The sequence below is a fragment of the Aptenodytes forsteri genome, unplaced genomic scaffold (assembly GCF_000699145.1).
Source record: "Aptenodytes forsteri isolate BGI_AS27 unplaced genomic scaffold, ASM69914v1 Scaffold200, whole genome shotgun sequence".
NCBI classification, from domain to species: domain Eukaryota; kingdom Metazoa; phylum Chordata; class Aves; order Sphenisciformes; family Spheniscidae; genus Aptenodytes; species Aptenodytes forsteri.
Window position 1 is genome coordinate 1,361,535 of NW_008796187.1, and position 18,787 is coordinate 1,380,321.

Consider the following 18,787-nt stretch of genomic DNA (forward strand, 5'->3'; position numbering starts at 1 on the left):
TTGAAGTTACGGAAGGAAAAAATTAATGGCTATTTTGAATTACAGCATATAGAACACTTCACTATTTATTATGACAACTTACCTATCCATGGTGATAGATCATTCTTGTCTGGGTTTACTGAACCAAAATGGCAAACGTTACTGAAATAGTCCAACTTGCAGAGAAATTTAACTATATGGGGTTTTCTAAACATTATCCAGTTATGCAAAAGGAAAACCAAAACCAAAAATTTAAGCAGTTATTCTAATGAGAAAGCAATACCAGGAAATTTTGGAGTTTATGTTCAAGTTAACAAAACGTAAATGTTTATTAGGTAAGTCAAGAGTAAGTCAAAGGTGCATCCCCAAACTAAAGATCTTGCATCTGAGAATGATAGCACATCTATGACAATTTGAAACAGCTAAATGCTTGCACTAAGACAGATTTTTATATTTATTAAAAATATAGAATTTAAATCACGGGATACGGCACTTTAAAATAGAAAACACTCCAAATCTGGTGTATACATAGATTTCACCACTATTTTCAGTCATGAAAATCTTGACTTGCAGGATCAGGCTGCTGACATAGATCCAGCAACATTTTAATTATTTTAAGTTAGTATTACAAAGGGTGAACAAATCTTCACTGTGAACTATTCCATTAAAACAGAGAAAGAGATGGCAAGTTCTTGAGTCTAATTTTTTACTTCAAGGATTGCTTTTCAATGTAAAAGAAGCAAATGATACCTAAATTTATTTTCAGATTATTTGGATCACCTTCTAAAGAAAACAAAACGCTATAGTAAACGGAGGATAAAATGGTATGACTTTATACACAATGAAATGTAAATGTAGCAAAGGTACTTGGCGTGACATTGAGTTTTCTTAGATGACTATGTCTTCTACTTAAGAAAAACAAAACTATAAATTCTGTATGGAGGAGATAATGTAGCAAGATTTCAACGTAGGATAGTTTATTACCTAAACAGTATGTACAAATTCTAAACATGAAAATAATGAGTAAAAGGAATCAGACTCTATTTACATTTACATTTTTTTACAAATTATTTTTTACAAGAAGTGTATTTTTGTTCTCTAAATAACAAGACAGACACATAAGACCAATCTTTCTGTATTACATACATAAATAAATATTGACTTTAAATGAGTGTTATGGGAACATAATTTCTACAGCCAATTTGGGTAACAGAGAAGCAGTTCTGTTACCTCTACTACAATATAATTAAGTAAAAAGGAAAAATTTTACATATAGAGCTCTGTTAATTACTTTGTAAATTGTACCTTACTAATATATTCAGTAGAGGTAATACAGTCGTTACATTTCATGCCCACAACTGAACAATGAGTTTTGGCATGCAAAACCATATATAATCATCAACATCTGCAGGTATTCATTTACATTTTTTAAATAAAGGGTTTTCTTAATTTTTTAAAACTACATGCAACAGCTTATTAGCATCATATTCCTGGTTACAATGCACAAGTTTGCATAACATTATTCTTAGTAATTGATGTTCACAGGTACTGATCAAAAGGGTAGGAACATACTTGGCACATAGTATAAGAAAATGAATTAATAAATAAGTCAATATCACAACTACATTTACATATACACAGAACAAAAATATTTTTTTTTATGGTGTTGTACACGGAATTTAGAACTGCCTGGGTTCCATACTTTGTTCTATAAGGCCCTCATTTAAGACAGTATTCAAGAAAATTTTGACATCCATGCTTTATTCGAGACATCACTAAAGCTCATTCTTAGGTTTACTTCCATCCCACTGACTTCTTTTGTGCATATGGAAGTTTCCTCTTCTGCATACCTTCCTGAATCAGGGCCTGCTTATCTGAAACTCTCCCTGACTCCAGCTGGGAGCATGGAGATGAAAGTATTGTGGAATAAATTGACTCAGTATTTAGGTTTCTATACAGTTCTGCTAATGCCAACGGTAAAATTCCCATTCACATTAGCAATGAGTATTTCTTTGATTTTGTGTGTGACCATGCCAAACATTAATGTCAATGTTAGCATTGCCACACCATGTCCTCAGCTCTTTCTGAAGCCACTAAGTTGAGGATGTTCAGCATTTCAGAAGTCAGACCTCTTATTTATTGTCTGTGAGCTATATTCTTAATGAATATTCAGGATGATACACATAGTAGTACATCACAAGCTCTGTCTTATTTGAATTTCTCCTGCTCTATAAACAATTCAGAAATGGTCAAAAAAGAGATAACAAGAACAAACCATTCTCTTAAACAAAAATTACCGATGAACAAAAAAAAAGTCCACTTCACAAAGCAGTTAGCAAAAACGGCATAATCTTATAATTCTCCTTTAAGAAATAAAGATAAACAAAATGCATCCTGAAGTCATCTGTCAAAACCATCAGAATCATACATAGCAAATAATACATTAGTGTAAAGGTGCAGAGTATCTAAAAACATCCCAATGTCTATATTAACTCTGTATTACACAACATCATTAGAGAAAATAAATCTTTAACTAGCGAATCAAGTAGTGAATTACAACTCTATTGCTGAATTAAATGTTTAATGTGACTTAGGCTAGTAAATTAGGACAATACCCTGTACAATTCAGCAAACAAGGCTTTATGAATTAGGCACCAACAACTTCAAATCTATACTGCTAAATTCAAAGAATAATCAGGAAGTCACTCACAGTTGGAAATTTAACATCCATGTGTGAGCTTTGTTGACCTTGTATTTTTCATTTTTGATTTGGAGGGTGACTTTAAAGGTGAGTTGATAAGCTGATTTGTAGAAGGAAAAAAATAATTTACATCTTAGTGGACTCTATATAATACGCTTGTTCAATACAATTCTACTCTATCAACTTTTTTTTTTTATATCCAGAATCTACTTTAAAAGGGAAAACCCCTCCATGCTCTTCAAAAGTACATTGTTATTTTTAAAAGTTGAATGCTTCAAAGAGACTGGCATCAGCAAACAGTAACCACTTTGATTCATTTCAGAAGAATGAGGCTCCCCCTCAGAAACCAAGACTAAGGGTATGATCGCTCAGGGTTACTAACTTCCAGTTTATGTCCAAGCCAGATTTGGCATCATTGTAATAAAGACCGACATCCATGTTCTATGCTTTACCATGTCACTATAAATGAAACATAATTTCATTAACATTAATCAAGTCACTACAGATTTGCTCCAGCATAACTAGAATAGACTGTGATTGAAAGGTTTGTACAGAAGTTTTCAGAGAAGCCTGGGGTAATTACTTTCCCTGATCCCGCTGACTCCTCCTCTCAGCAAACACCACGGAGATCACTTCTAGTTTTACCGATGCCCTGTGCAATCTAAATGTCAAAGCAGTGCTGCACGCTGGTCTGATTCAAATTGTGTTTTCTTTGTAAAGACTTGTACACATGAAACATTTCCATCCTGACAAAAGTCTCTGAGACTCTGGCCTTCTTCCAAAATTGAAAATAAACCTTTATACTACAGATTTTATGAAGAAGAGTTCGTCTGTTTATTTGCTAATGTATTTTGGAAAAGGGGAGATGACAGAGTGATAGAGGAAGGAATTAAAAGCACCATAGCCTTTAACATTTTTAAAACTACTGTTAAAGGCCCAAACCATGTAGCAATAGAAATTTTCTGGAAAAGTTCTTGGTCACTGAGTGCATATGAAAAAAGACAACAAGCAAAGCTGAAGAAGAGTTCATCTGTTTATTTGCTAATGTATTTTGGAAAAGGGGAGATGACAGAGTGATAGAGGAAGGAATTAAAAGCACCATAGCCTTTAACATTTTTAAAACTACTGTTAAAGGCCCAAACCATGTAGCAATAGAAATTTTCTGGAAAAGTTCTTGGTCACTGAGTGCATATGAAAAAAGACAACAAGCAAAGCAGAAAGAGAATGGCAAAAAAGAGCCCTTTAAAACCGAAGGTAGAAATGTAGGAAAACTGGAATGAGCAAATGATCAGAAATTAATTCAGTTTCCTTCACTCCTTGTGGTATCAACCTCCATGGAACAAAAAGCTATAAATTTCAGTATAGACAAACTGTATTTGAATACTTTGTGAATGCTCTACTATGATAAACATAACTCTGATCCTCAGTTTCAGGTATGTATTTCTTTTCTCCATATTTGCCTTCCCCAAAACTGTTTGTCATCAGGAGAAGGAAAATATATTTAGCACTGATGTCTGAGCTCCTCTCACTGAATATCTCAGGCAAATAAGAAGGACAGGTGAGTCTTTAGCATCTGCTGGTAGAAAATGTGGCCACCTTGTCAAGTTTGACTACTAAGCCTCATCATATGATGGTTCAGGGAGCAATGGAAACTGTGCCAAAGAATGCAGGAGCACTTTGAACATCTTGAACATGAGAAGCTGATTATGAGTATTTGTATGGACGTTTATTGGCAGATACTTTCCACCCTCTCGATAATAAATCCAAGCAGTTTCTGTTTACTATGGAAGGATGTCTCTCTGTGTGGCAAATTATTCTAGACAGTTTATATTGCACAATAAGGCAATATGAATTCCCTTATGGTTAAAAAGGGCACCCTTCTGTCTAAATTTGAAAAATGCATTCAAATAAACTATAAGCCAATGTTTTCCAGATGCCAGAATATTGTCACATAATTCTTTCTGTAAGCAGAATAGCATGGAGCCAATACATCCATCCTTCTGTTCAAAAGATCCACAGGGAAAAGAGATACATGCATCAAAAGCCAAAGCCAAAAAGTAGCTCTACGGCTACTTGAATAATAAACGTGCCTCAGAATTTCAATTTCTAAAATGTTCATGTTAACTATGCAGATTTTTAACTAGAAAATTGGTGTTTCATTTCAAGATATTATTATACCTTGAAATATTATATATGAAAAAATTGTAAGTGGGATTTTAAAAGTCATTCTTCCAAGCCCTATCAATTAATTGTATTAATTGCCATAGATTTTCAACAATTCTGTTATTTGCCATTTGTTTCTTTACAATGGTACATCTACCCTGCATATTTTTTAGCTATTAACTATGTTAATACAAGATCTACATGCTAAAACATTACCATTTCAGAACAGATGGTTGATACAAATGTATCGTCATTCTCCTCTGTGGTGATACTGCAATTATTAAATACTGACTATTTTAGGGTTTCTGCTACTGGTATTTATTTTACTTATGTCCTTATTTCAGACATCTGGAGATCTTTAATAGCAAAATACACTAGGGCTTAAACTGGTGACAGGCAGAGCTTTAAGTAAAATAGATCATTAAACACGCTGATAAGAACGTGGCCTTCGGTGTTCAAAAGTACGTATACATCACGGGACAACCTTGCAAATATTAATGTTGAAGTCACTAAGAGAAAAAGCTGTATACACTGCACCGTTTCAATCTACTTTAAACACAGAAATACAAAAACATTATAATGAACGCATTTTTGATTTTCTCACAGGCGTTGAGTTGGATGCGATCTTCAGTTTGTTGAATAGTGGTGGTACTGAAATGATACTTGCTGTATGTTTCATCCTGGCCTTGGTGCAAATACAATTCGTCATGGCTAAACTACAGAGAAGTAGATACAAATCGTACAGGATGGTGACTTCCACTGGAAAACTGTGTTCATTGCTCCTACAGATGTGCCTTTTCCTAGCCTCCATTTGGGAGCTCAGTTTGTCTCTCAGTTATTTGCATAATCATCTGAAACAGTCTAATATTTCTCTGGGGGTGCCTTGTAGTGATGTGGATGAAGTTGTTTCAGATGAGGTCCTAAACAAAAGAGTAGGAAAATATGCACATATCAAACCCTGAATATGTAACGCTATCATTTATCCGTACTAAAAAGTCTTCGTGAAGCCTTCAGCTTGCAATCCTTCAGCTTGTAAGTGAACTGCCTGGGCCGACAACTATGTGCATGTCCAGTCCAGACAACTTTAGTGACTGTGAAAGGACAAAAGGATTCAAGCAGATGAATCTTGGACTAATTCATTATACTTTTTGTTGAGCTTCGCAACATTGAGCTGTACTTTTCAGAAACTTATAAAATGCTGGAAATGGCCATTAAGAGTTCTGCACTGCTTTAGAGATATGATCAGGCTCTAGCCATGCTGGACTGAATGCACCCAGAAAAATCTAATCTTGAAAGCTAAGCAATCCCAGGCCTAGGCAGTACTTGGAGGACAGACCATCTTTGAATCCCAGGTGCTATAGGCATAAGCCAAAGAGCTGTGGTGGAATGAATGGCAAATGTCAGACCACAGAAACTGAGTGAGAGAAAGACTGCATTTGCTTCCATCATTGCTGATGGACAGTTACGGGGGGGAAAAAACAGTATTTTCATGCATCTTAAATTCATGGAATGCTACTGTAACCAATAAAGACTCTAAGGCCCAAGCTAACTGTTTACATGTGGAGGACTGAAGTTCTGTAACACGTAACCACATGTCAAAATGGGGTACTACTTACTGTGGGGTGAAAATGGAGGAAGGTCGGGTGTTCGGAACGATTTTATTGTAGCTGGCCCTTCCCCACCAGTCGTCAGCACTTGAACTTCCAAGCGGTACAGCATCGATGGCCTCAAATTGGGCACGGTAAGTACATAATGATCCTGAAAATAAATAAATCGCGTTAATTTTCAGAGCATCTAAAAATAAAACATAGTTGATCTACTCACAGAAAGCAGTGGTTTAAACAGGTTCTGTCACTCAGCATCCACAGATTATTTTCTTAGAATTCTGTTAAAAGGATTTAACGTATGCATCACTTTGTTGAGAGGGTTTGTTCTGAATTTTTTGCTTGCCATTGCCTTTGAGCATACTTTTTTACCACAATGTTACGGTTTCATGTGTAAGAGGTCCAAGTTGTTCCTTAGTGTTCTTGAAAATGGATGATGTGTTCATCACTGAAAACCCAATAAAATTAACTTCCTAATCATTCTTTTTAATAAACAAACATGTTCATTATGTAAACTTGTTTTTATTTTGGATCTGTCTGTGAATTCCACTAATTGGTAAATTAATTCATGGCAATTCGCACGTCTGGCCCCCTGCTGCAGCTAGTGAAAATAAGGGTGGTTATGCAGATTTCAGCATATTTGTCCCAATTACACCATGAGAAGCTGCCCTTCTATTCTTAGTCCCGTTTTTGGCATGATGCCCTCAATTTTCACTGCTCCATACCTTGCATGGTCACTTACACCTGTGAAAAATAATTTCAGAGTAAGTTTATAAATGCTCCCAAATGGGAATACATCTAACTAAAGACTGAAGGGCATTAAGGGATCAGAAGTCCTGATTCACCTTATTCCAAGCTGAAAAGGACCAGTCCCAGGAAGGGGACAGCTGGGCAGTGACACCAGCAGTGCGGGCACAGTGTGCTCCTGCAACCAGCCAGGCTGGGCCAGCCAGGAATTTGCAGGGCAAGTTTCCCTGGCTGGCACTGCACCCAGCACCATGCAGGGGGACCTAGGCGGGCTGTGGGAATAACTGAAAATCTGCTGTTGCTGCCAGAGCAGACAGTAAAGGGGAAAAGAGAGAGAGAAAAGGTAGGGGGAAATGTGTAGTTTTACTGCCAAATTAGCGCATTTTCTGAGATGGGGCTGCTCTTAATAGACCTTGCTGAAGCTGTTCCACCTCGTGTAACATACTGAACGGGTCGGGGAGAGAGAGGAGTGCCTACATTGCACTCATACACTCACGCTGCTCATTCAGGCACTCCTCCGGCAGTTGGGACCTGTGGGTTTCAGCCTCCACTGTGTAAATATTAATTTTTTATCAGTCAGAGGCTACCAATGAGAATGAATGAATGATCCTCACCATAAAATACCCTGCATTCTGGTGGTTTCTGAGAGGTAGGAGATACTGTTTCAGCTCAAACCAGAGTTTTCTTAACCAGTTGCCATAAATGGACAGAGAGGTACATATAGTGATAGATAATTAAATAAAAGGAATCTCCAGACTCTACAGTAGTGAAAACAGAGGAAAACAAAGATAAAAAATTAAAGCATAACACAATGCAAAGGAGTGTTTTAAATAAAACTTTATCTATATTTCAGACCTAACTGGACCAAAAGCTTAAAAAAAGGAATAGAAATTCTGAATAAAACGTATGCCCGCTCCTAAAAAAAGAGATGAAAACTGAAGTGAAAAGTAACATCTCATGGTCTGTAACTTTGCTTATCATTGTGCTAAAGTGGCTGTTTGCAGCCAAAGGTCTGTGACTGAGTAACCACTTCAGGTAATCTTGCAACATGGCTTGCTGAAGAGACCACGGCTGTATCTGCACCGTGATTCCGCTCTGGACTGTGGGTCGAGCTTTGAGTGAATTGGTGCAGATCACACCAAGTCTGTATTAAGCTGCAACAAAACAGCTCTGCACGCTGCGTGGTAGCTTGCCCCATAGTTTTAGAGCATCCGCGGTCAACTTTGTTGCTCTCTCCCAAAACAACAGGCTTTGAAACACGGGTGCCCTAGCCTTAGGTCAGTCCACTAGGAATTAAGACAGAACGGTGAGAACCTTGCCTTGGATTTGTGGAAACGTGTTGAATGTAAGATGTGTCCAACAAAACATTTTACGCATTCTTTGATGAAACGAATGTTGTGAAAAGATTTTCAGTCAGCTCTGCTCTAGACACAATTGCCTTGACCCACTTCCCTGAAGTGAATGGAGAGACTCCCAACATTGTTAGCTGACTTTGGATCAAGGCCAGCTGCTTAAGCCCTTTTGTTGACTTTGGTGGATCTGGCAACAGAGTCTGAATGAAGTGCTCTTCACCTGCCTCTGCCAGAGGAGGAACTGAAATAGCAAAGGCCACCTTAAAGCAAATAGGGGGAAGAATTCAAATTGTTAATTCTCACACTTTCAATAAACAGTGAAACCTAGTTACCCTTTAATTATTTGTCTGCTGGACAATGGTGCGTATTGGCAGAGGGGGAAGTGATTTTTATTTTTCTTAGAGCAATGAATGACTCGAAGAGAAAATTCTCTTAAATCCATCGACTTGGACACCAAATAATTAGTAAAACTATAGTAACCGCCAAGTTGAACAGCCTGATCATCAAAAGAAAATAAAAACTATTACCACACAGATGATCTTTTCCTCCCTTCAGGCATTTCTCAGACAATGGTTGCTAATTTGACAATTGTGAACATTAAAATGTTTGATGTGTCATCAAGAAGAGTAGCTGTGCTTTGTTTCTCCAGCAAGGAGGAAAAATTAAGCACTTCCTGCTCCAATTTGCCTGCAGAGCCAGAGAACGCTATGTGTGACATCTGCAGCACCACTAAACATTAAAAATAGGCCACATACACACACACTTATGAAGCCGCTAGCAAAGGAAAGTAACAAACAACTTACTGCTGGCAGTATCTGCGACTGCGAAATGATGCTGTTGGGTAAGCTGTTCTGCCGGCTTTCTGTGGTTACTTCTGCCCAAGTGACTTGAAACCCTGTCATGGGCTGGTGAAGGTCTGCCTTAGATATCTTCCAGGAAAAATGACCAGTGATGTTACCTTCCTGGACAATGAAAGACGCAGATAGATTCTCGGGTTTGGCCAACACTTTGGGTAGAACTGGCACTATAAATTTGGAAAGCAAAAAGATAAGCTAAACTTTGAGAGATAATGTTCAATAATGTTCATATTGTTCCACAAATCAAGGTCAGACAGAGCTCTCTTTCTGGTGTTACCCAGGATCCTGACAGCTTTCTGCCATCGCATTTTCACTGTGAACCAAAGTCTGTCTTTGATATATTCTCTTGGCATTTTGTGCCAAATTTAAACTTCAAATCAAATACTGTCAGCTGCAGGCGACAGAAAGGAAAGCCTATGGCATGTAAAGGCATAAGTGCTTCATTCACAGGCAACCATTCTGCTGCTCCTCTGTATTTCAGAATGCCTAAGCTCCAGTTTCCAATTTTGGGACCACAAGAAAACCCACAGGATAGCACAGAACTCCATGATGCAGGCAAAAAGTAAAATTAATGCTCTAAAACTGTAGTACAAGTTAATAGGGGCACTCTGATTAGGGGAAACATATGCCTGAGTTGCAGTAGCCCAGGAATAAGGTTGTAATGCTGGAAACTGCCAAGAGGGGCGGTCAGGAAATGGCAATGATGGCCAGCAGGACACAAAGCACGGGAGTACCCGTGGGGACAGCAGGGACTCAAAGTGAGAGGGTCACCCTCTGGCTGAAGAGAGATGTTTCCAGACTTGGCTGTGCAAAGCCACGGCTGACCTGACCTAGTGCTGACAAACAGCCCTGCTTCAAGCGGGCGGCTGGACTAGCTGACCCCAGAGGTCCTTACCAACCAACATCTCCATGATTCTGAAATTTTCTGTAACCCTCTAGCTATACCTACCATCATGGCAACACTGTAAAAGGTATAAGAGTGCCTTTATTTGTTAATTGAGAGCAGAATTAACCTAAACAAAATCAAACTGAAAAAGCAGCTTGAATCAGTAGCAAAACATTCAAAAGATGGGTCATGCCAGCATAATTATGTTTACAGTTATCATCTGTCATTATAATGAATATAACTGGGAAACCGTTCCTCCTTACAAAAATAAAAACTCTGTAATAACAAATGTCATTTTTTTTTAAAAAAAAAGCCACTAAAATTATCACCTTATTGACAAAATAGTAACATGGTAGCCAAAATCTATACTGCTCTGTATTTTAGTTGTTTTTTCTCATAAGCATTAGTCATATTTTTATTTGTTATGAATCTTTCATTTCCCATTTTAGAATTGCTCTTAAAGACTTTTTTTTTTTGTGATTATAAATGCATGTGAAACTATTTGGCTACTTCTCTAGATCATGCCTTACCTCCTTCAGCAGGACAATTAATGTGCTTGTGGTTTTTTTCTTTAAATGCAGAGCAAGGTGGGGTAACAAAGAAAATACTCTCAGCTTTATAACGACCTTTAGATTTTGCAGGCAAAACAGTTACTTTATATTTGCATGAAAATGACAGATCCTTCAGAATCATGTAGTTTTCCTAGAAGAAAAACAAGAAGATCACATGCTGCAAACAGACCTCTAGAAAAAAAAATAGAAATTGAAAAATTAGGTTGGCAGAAGATGAAAAGTTTTGTCCAATAAAATATTGTCCTGATATGCTTAACACATGCCAACATGGCTTTTACTCAGAGAACAAAGCAAACATTGCCTATGTTATGATTATTTTCAGTAGCAAAATATATTAGCATGGTATTTGGATATGTCCTTCAATTCTACAGAGTTCCTTCACCACGCTGCATCAAAGCAACTGGCTTCTAACATTTAGAACAGTCTCTCTGACATGATGGCAATGGGGGTAGCAATGTGAGGATGTAAATACTAATCAAATTAAATAAATGAAAGAAAGCTGAGTTAAACTGCTGTAAATGACAGGCTTCATCTACATTTAACTTTTTAAAAGCACATTCAAAGTACAGCAATGGCATTATTTTTTCAGCTTTAGTACATTAACTACTTCTACCTTCTTATCAGGAAGAAAAGCTCCACAGCTGAACTACAAAGCACAATTCTCTGTTTAAAGACAATGATTGGAGAAGAAAACTTTACACAAAGTCTAAGTGTCCTGCTAAATTCTTACTGTTGTCAAAAGTAATTTTGAAAATCACAGCCTGAAAGCTTTAGCACAAATCATATATGAGAAAAGCATACCTTACTGGCTAAGGTCAAAAGTCTTTCACTGCCTTTTAGATCTTTACTTCCCTTCCAAATCAATAATTTCCAGCGTTCTTCTGCATGACTCCCTCTTTTTCCTAATCCCAAACTGGATTAGTCTAACCTTCACTTGGAAGGTCATTTTCGACGGGACATAGAGATTGGGCTGAGAATGGACTTGGCTCCCCGCCTTCCGCCTGCCGGGAGAGTGCTCTAATAGGCTTGACTTCTGCTTAAAATTGTGACAGGACTAGTTTTAGTTATTGTGACAGGGCCTAAATGCTCAACACTGGAAACGTAAGGCCTTTATCTACCTTGACCTATCATATTCAGTACCAAACCTTTTGTAGCATCAACCTTCTTCTGTTTGCTTGTAATTATTTTCTTCCTCAAAAGAAACACAGAGTTTCCCACAGTAGATTGGACCAATTACTGTAAGATGATTGAGAGGAAATAAATGAACTAATACCACAATGCATTTGGGCAGATGTACAAAGAGTCATTCCTGACCTCTAGTGGAAATAAACTTCTTAAATGTTAACTTTCTCCTATCTTCAGTGTGCATAACTTGAAATATTGGGACTGATCATTACATTATGTCACAATCATTTTTTTAATCGATCTCTAATATTTGCTTTGCTGACCCCATGAAGCAGTAAATCTTACAAGCTAACAGCCTTCTGTATGAGAAATTATGTCTTTTGATTTACTCTACTTTTACGTGCCATTAACTCCACCGAATTGATCCAGTAGTACAGGTCAGGGCAAGAAGGAAAGGTGAATTGTGATTTCTTCCATTCTCCATAACCCACTAAATCAATTGTGATGTACCAATCGCATTACTGTGTTGTTCAAATAATGCGTTACAGAGATGGATGACACCAGATTGCAAACAAATTGAGTACGAAGAAATGCCACTACGATATATATTTGGGCTGACATGTACTTACATAGAGCTTTTTTCCTTATCTGATATCTATCTGACTTCCAGATTTAATGTCGAATATTTTTCACCTACGGTCCTTTTTTCTTATTCTATTATTCTCCTCAGGGTTGTGAAACCCACCTGCATGTCTAAAAGAAAACCTAGTTTATTAATTACTATTATTACTGTTCAGTATTTGCACGGTGCTAGAGTCCTACAGTATGAATTGTAGATAAAGCTTCATGCTCTATGAGCTGTAGAAATATATAAGTACTTAGCTAAGAAATTTGTTTGCCTGCTCTTGCTTTCTGAATAACACCGACAAAAAAAAAAAAGATTTTAGCCTAGTGTGGATTTAAAAAAAAAAAACCAAAACCCACCAAACAAAACAGTCCAGATGATGCATCATTTTTATCTTTTGCCAAAGAGGAACATAAAAAAGAAACATTCTTACTTATCTATGAAACACGGTATAAAGCATACTGTGTTATGTTACAGAACCATCCTTTCTCTTGCTGCTTAGAAGCTATTCAGAGTCAAGCAGAAGGCTGGACGGAGACTTACGTAAGTCAGCTCAGTTACTTTCCCAAGTCCTTTGGTGTCATTGTGTGCACAGGACTCCAGTAACCAGTGGACTTGGAATTGATTCATGCTGAGATCTAAATGGTATAAAAAGAGAGGAAAAGACATTTATAATTATACTTTCACCATTGCAACTTTTCTGGCTTCTCTGGATAAAAATAGAAGGAGTTTTAAGTATCGCAGAGCTGGTAGTTCCTCAGTTCCTACGCATCCTTCAACAGAGTGGGGAAAATATTATACACTTACGTAATTTAAACCTTATATCAGCTAATGGAGATAACTTTAAAAATAGTGAATTGGCATTTTCAGATATGTAAGCATATACTGCTTACATCTTTTAAAAAATCAAGCATTTAATTTGTGCCTGAAAACGAAAATCTCGATGCTGCTACTTCTGAACATCCTGCAAATGATGGAAATGACTTTGTGTCAACTGCCTGTGACTGTTTATATTGTCAGAGCATTGCAATACTGCTGCCTGGCACTGCTTGAGAAATCTGTGCCTGAAGACATGTGAAAACGTCTGTAAATGCCTGAGCTTTCTCCTTTCAGAATCCATCGTAAGACCTGTTCAGTATCTGTGCAAATAAAATTCTAGTCTTGACTCTTAGGAGTAATACCAAAGGCTTGAGTTTGCTCCCATTTAAATCAATGACAAAACTTGCCGCAGTATCAATAGTATAAGCTTTCAACCAATTTCCAGTTCTTCTAGCTTCCTGTCTAATAGTGATTGCATAAGGAAGCAAAACAAGGGGAATAAAGAATTAGACAAAAGAAGAAAAGCTCATCAGGTAGTGCACATACATTCTGTCATTTTTCTGGATTTAGTTCTCCTCTACCTTTATAGAGGGGGTGCAATATTATGTCTGTTATTATTAATTAGCTTGGTATGACATAGCCACTAGTGCCAAGTGCCTGATTGTGGGTTTCAGGAGGGAAAACAAATATCTTTGATGCCTTAAGGGCTGATCTGGCATTAGACTGCTATGAGCAATTTGGATGCAGAAGGGAAGGATTGTAAACTAAAGAAAAAATAAGTAGTGTCTGAAACTAGCTCAAATGGTATTCTGGTAAAAAAACCCAATTAGAAGCTCCTTGAAATAGATTTTTGCAGCAGCTATCTTCATAACACCATGTATGCTAATTATTTGTGTGGTTTCTTTCGAAACCCAACATTTTTTTTTCAAAAAGAAGTCTACAAAGAAATAACTTGCTGCCTTATGATCATTCCCTCTCCTTTAAAAATAAAGAAAGAAATAGATGTGCTTTCACTTGCCTCTTAGTTGCTGAGCTTTCCCACTTGAAGTGCCTATTGGATGAAGACACAAACTCACAATGCCTTTGTAAGTAGGTTTCATCTGATTTCATCTCTTCCAGTTCACTCAATTATTGCCTATCACCTGCTTGCACCCCTCTCCTGGGAGAAACAAACAAAACACCTAGCTTCTTGGGACCTGAAAACTTTGTGCTGCTACATTAATGATGTACACTCTGTGCCAATTAACCACAGTGAATCTGTTATTGATTGTATATTATCTGATAATCACAACTTATTATTTGAAACTCTCTGCATGTAAGGTGGACTGCTCTTTGTAAAGCTACAGATTGGCTATTTTCACTTATAATAACTTCCACTTGCAATCCATACATAAATTGCTCTCTCTTTGCTAGAGATTATCCAAGCCAATTAGGCCTTGCCATTATCCAGCCGTCAAGAACTGGTTAAGACACATACCTCAGGTAGGTCACTGAATATCACTACATGGGCAACTGGGGAAAGATAAATCCCAAGCATCAAGAGCTTACAACAGCTCAGCATCCAGATACACCAGTGTAGAGGTTTACTAAGCCTCTGTTCAGAAATGTAATTAAAGAGGTTGTAACCCAAGGTATTTGTTATTTCCAGCTCCTGGCACAGTAGAATTCTGTTTAGATTTTATTGCAGCTCCGCCTCTATTCCTTATGTGAGCTTCTGCTCTCAGGCAGTTCTTTTCTTCCTTCCTACTTCTCCTCTCCTGCATTAGGAAACCCTTAGTAACCCATTTGTAAACAGCTGTGGTTTCTGATAACCTATCTATTTGAGCTAGAAAATCAGGAAGAGGTTAAAAAAAATTGTTATTTCACTTCCTATCAACTTGGACTGTAAATGTAGGATGAAGTATTTTAATAAACATAATTTCAATTTTTTTCATTGAAACAAAATGAACAAATGAATCTTGTATTTGATAGTTCCCACATCTGGTATTCTGATAACAACCTATATTGAAAAGACAGGATTTTCTTTCTTTTCAGTATGCAATTAAAGTTATTTCAAAAAGTTTTTGCATACATATATAAAAGTACATCAGCTGCTATAAACTGGAATGCATCAGGACAGCACCAGCTAAGTTCATCCAAAACTTTTCATTACAACAGGCCTTTTTGACTTCCCTAAACTTTTACTTTCAAGACTAAAACTTCTTCAGTTCTCATCTCCACCTTTGTGATTGCTATTATCTAAAAGATTTGAACAAAAGCATGTTAATTGATTTTTGTTAAAAAGAAGAATGTAAAAACAATTGACAACAATAAAAACAATTTTCTCCTTTTAAAAAAAATCTATCCTGTCAGGGCCTAAAGCCTGAGTAATTTGGGTTGCAAAACTGAAATATAATAGGGAAGTAGCTCCTACTTGAGACAGAAACTTTTTTAAAAATAGGCAAAGGTGGGACATTTTGTGATTAAATTCAGCTAGAAGCATGAAAACCTCAAAGTGTATGTGTATGCATACTAAATAACAAGACTGGTTTAGAAATTATCTTTAAATTTTTTAAAAGCAAAAGGAGACAAGATGTATGGAATGATCTAAAAAGCCACATAAGAGGCTTCAAAAAAATGATGAAGACATGCATTTGTTTTATAAAGTTACTCATAAAGCTTATGGCTCTAGAGTTTCGTTTTTATGCAACATTATACATCTGATTTTGTGTTTACAGCACGTGCAAAAGAAAAGCTTCTCCCCGCCTTCTTTCAGCAATATACATTCTCCTCGTGAGATCACTACTATAATTTTATTTAGATTTTTGTTTTCAGCTGTCCATTACAAACTCAGTGGTAGGTACTGGACAAGTGATGCAAGCTGCGGTCTAGCTCAATGTCAGCCACTACCACCAAAGCTAATGGTTCTGAATTAAGCCCAGCTGAAGTTAATACATCATAACCCACAGCCACATCTTTGTCTGAAAAGTCATTTGAGTAGTTAATATTAACAGAATATCCAGTATCTAATGGGACTGATTTTGGCCATTTTTATCAGAAAGCTCTGCTATCCCTTCTAGAATAGGTACATAACACTGAAAAGAAACTGCTGGACTCCTTCAGTCTGGCTCCCTGATATTTCATATGTCACATTATAAAGCCTTTTTTGTGTATAATCAATCTCCTTCGTAATAGTTTGGAGTTTTCTTGATCCTGTACTTTGAATTCTAAGTCTTTATGAAGCTTTATAACATCATTGTTCTCATGGTTAGAAAGTATACCATTTAACACTAAAAAGACTGACGCTTGCACAAACAGCAAGCATTCATCTTTCCCAGAACTCAAAATATTTGTATAGAAACACTGAACTTGAAGGACATACTAAGTGCTAGCACTCGTTCGAGCAGCTCTGAGCTTGTTAAATTAGTCAACATAATAATCAGTTAAGAACTTCTTAAAGGACTGTTACAGCAGACAGCTTATTCAAACAATTACTTTTATTCTCAAGTTTCTTTAAAAAGAAAAAAAAAATTAAAAAATAAAAAGCAAACCAGAAAAATTACATTTAAAAATCCCTGTAAAGTTACTGTCATGGACATGACCTTCAGCTGCTCAAGCTAAAGATTTCTTGATGTTTCAGACAGTTGCACAAAACTAATCCTCCCAAATAAACTAATAGCTAGTGGTAATTATTTTGGCTATGATTTTTAAAGTAAATTTTCTGAAGTATAAAATTAGTTCCTAGCCTTAAGAAAACATTCCTATACAGACATCACATGAGCATGTTCTTAAAATTCCACATACGCTTAGCTGTTTTACTGAACAAGGGTATGCAGCCAACTTTGTTGGACAGAAATCTTAAATGTCTAACTCGAAATGTATTGACCAGGGGATGCTCTAAAGCACGTTGAAAAGATGTCTGTTTTGATCCCCTCCCTCCTATGTCTCACTCAAAAAAGCCTTTAACTCCACATGAGTATCTCCACAAAGCGCTCTCTCTATCAATTGTGTTTATGAAGATGTTCTTCATCAGATTTATCTTCTTTCTCCCCCTCCCCAACCTAAACTCTTTAGTTCCATTCCAATTAAAATAAATAAATATATTTCAGATTTTTTTGGGGGAAATGCACATTTATGCTGTAGCTTTAAGCTGTAAAAGCAGCTCAAAATCTCATTAATGCCAATGCCAAATACATCGTATGCACAATTTAAGCATCTTAGATTGAAAAGTTTAGCTTAAAGTACTGCAACACATCCTAAGTCATGGCTGCACGATGCTTGGTAGGCATACCCTAGGCCTACATTCTACATTTGCTAAATCTCATCATCTCCCCTCTGAATTTGAAGCTCGAGACCCATTCAGAAAAATCACCCAACACAATGCCAGGTAACTCTGCAACTTTTCCTAGCTGGAATTTCTGGTTTAAATAGTTCTACAATTTATTGAAAATAAACTAAATAAAAAAGTAATCTCCTTTCCCCATCTTTGCCAACATTTTCCACATTTCTGTTCTGCTGTACATTTCCATTACTGCCAGCCATGTGAACAATTTCATCTAATGTGGTTTCTTTTTTTCTACCATGCTACTGCAGACAGCTCCTTTCTTTGCCTGAAATATTTTTTCTGCTTTATATTACATTTATTGTTGCAGAAGGGTGCCAACTTGACAATCATGAGGAACTGAAGTCTGCTTTGTAGCTAGAAAACTGGCATAGCATAGGCAGGAACAGCAGTGAAGTTTGTTCACACGACCCAACGCCACCAATACGACAACAACCTACTATCACTCCAGGAGACCAGGTAAACAGATTTAAGAGGTATGTATTTCTTTGTATTCCTGCGATCTACAGCAAGAAAATTGCAGCAGACTGTTTTGGGAACTGGAGCTAGTTCTGCCACTGGTTTGCTGGAGGTCTTTAGGCAAAGCGCTTCATGGCTCCTTACCTCTGTTCCACCCCTGGCAAGCGGTGATAATGATAACGGTCTCTGCTGTAAAAGTATTTCAGCTCTAGAATTTTATGTTGTTCTGTTTGGTGGGTGGTTGTTGGAATGATGGGTCTCTACAATTTGGTATAAAAATGCCGATTAATGCCAGCTGTGACAGCACTATTGTGCAGGCAACCAAATTACAAAAATTTATTAGAAAGAAAAATCAAATGGGATTTGCTGGGAAACAAGATTTCAGAGCAGACATGTTCAACAACAGCAGCTGAAATTAAGGTTTATGACAATAAAAATGTCTGACATCAATAAACACAGTAACATCAAGCTGATTTCTGTATCGTGGCAGGATTTGAAGTAATTAACAAGCAGTGTCTGATAGATTTTCCCATTAGAATAAAATATGATAAAAAGTAAAGATTATAAAATAAGACAT

The 18,787-nt window shown here is 36.9% G+C and overlaps 1 protein-coding gene across 1 annotated transcript in view; it reads right to left on the reverse strand.

The window, feature by feature from the left end:
* Positions 1 to 5,489: 5,489 nt before the first annotated feature.
* ANOS1 (anosmin 1) overlaps positions 5,490 to 18,787 on the reverse strand; it is a 169,364-nt gene continuing 156,066 nt past the window's right edge. Inside the window, exons 10-14 of the mRNA XM_009287845.2 lie at positions 13,155 to 13,249; positions 10,820 to 10,991; positions 9,350 to 9,570; positions 6,460 to 6,601; positions 5,490 to 5,763 (exon numbers count right to left, since the gene is read on the reverse strand). Coding sequence (XP_009286120.1) covers positions 5,705 to 5,763; positions 6,460 to 6,601; positions 9,350 to 9,570; positions 10,820 to 10,991; positions 13,155 to 13,249 — 689 coding nt within the window. The 3' untranslated portion in view covers positions 5,490 to 5,704. The remainder of the gene's footprint in view (positions 5,764 to 6,459; positions 6,602 to 9,349; positions 9,571 to 10,819; positions 10,992 to 13,154; positions 13,250 to 18,787) is intronic.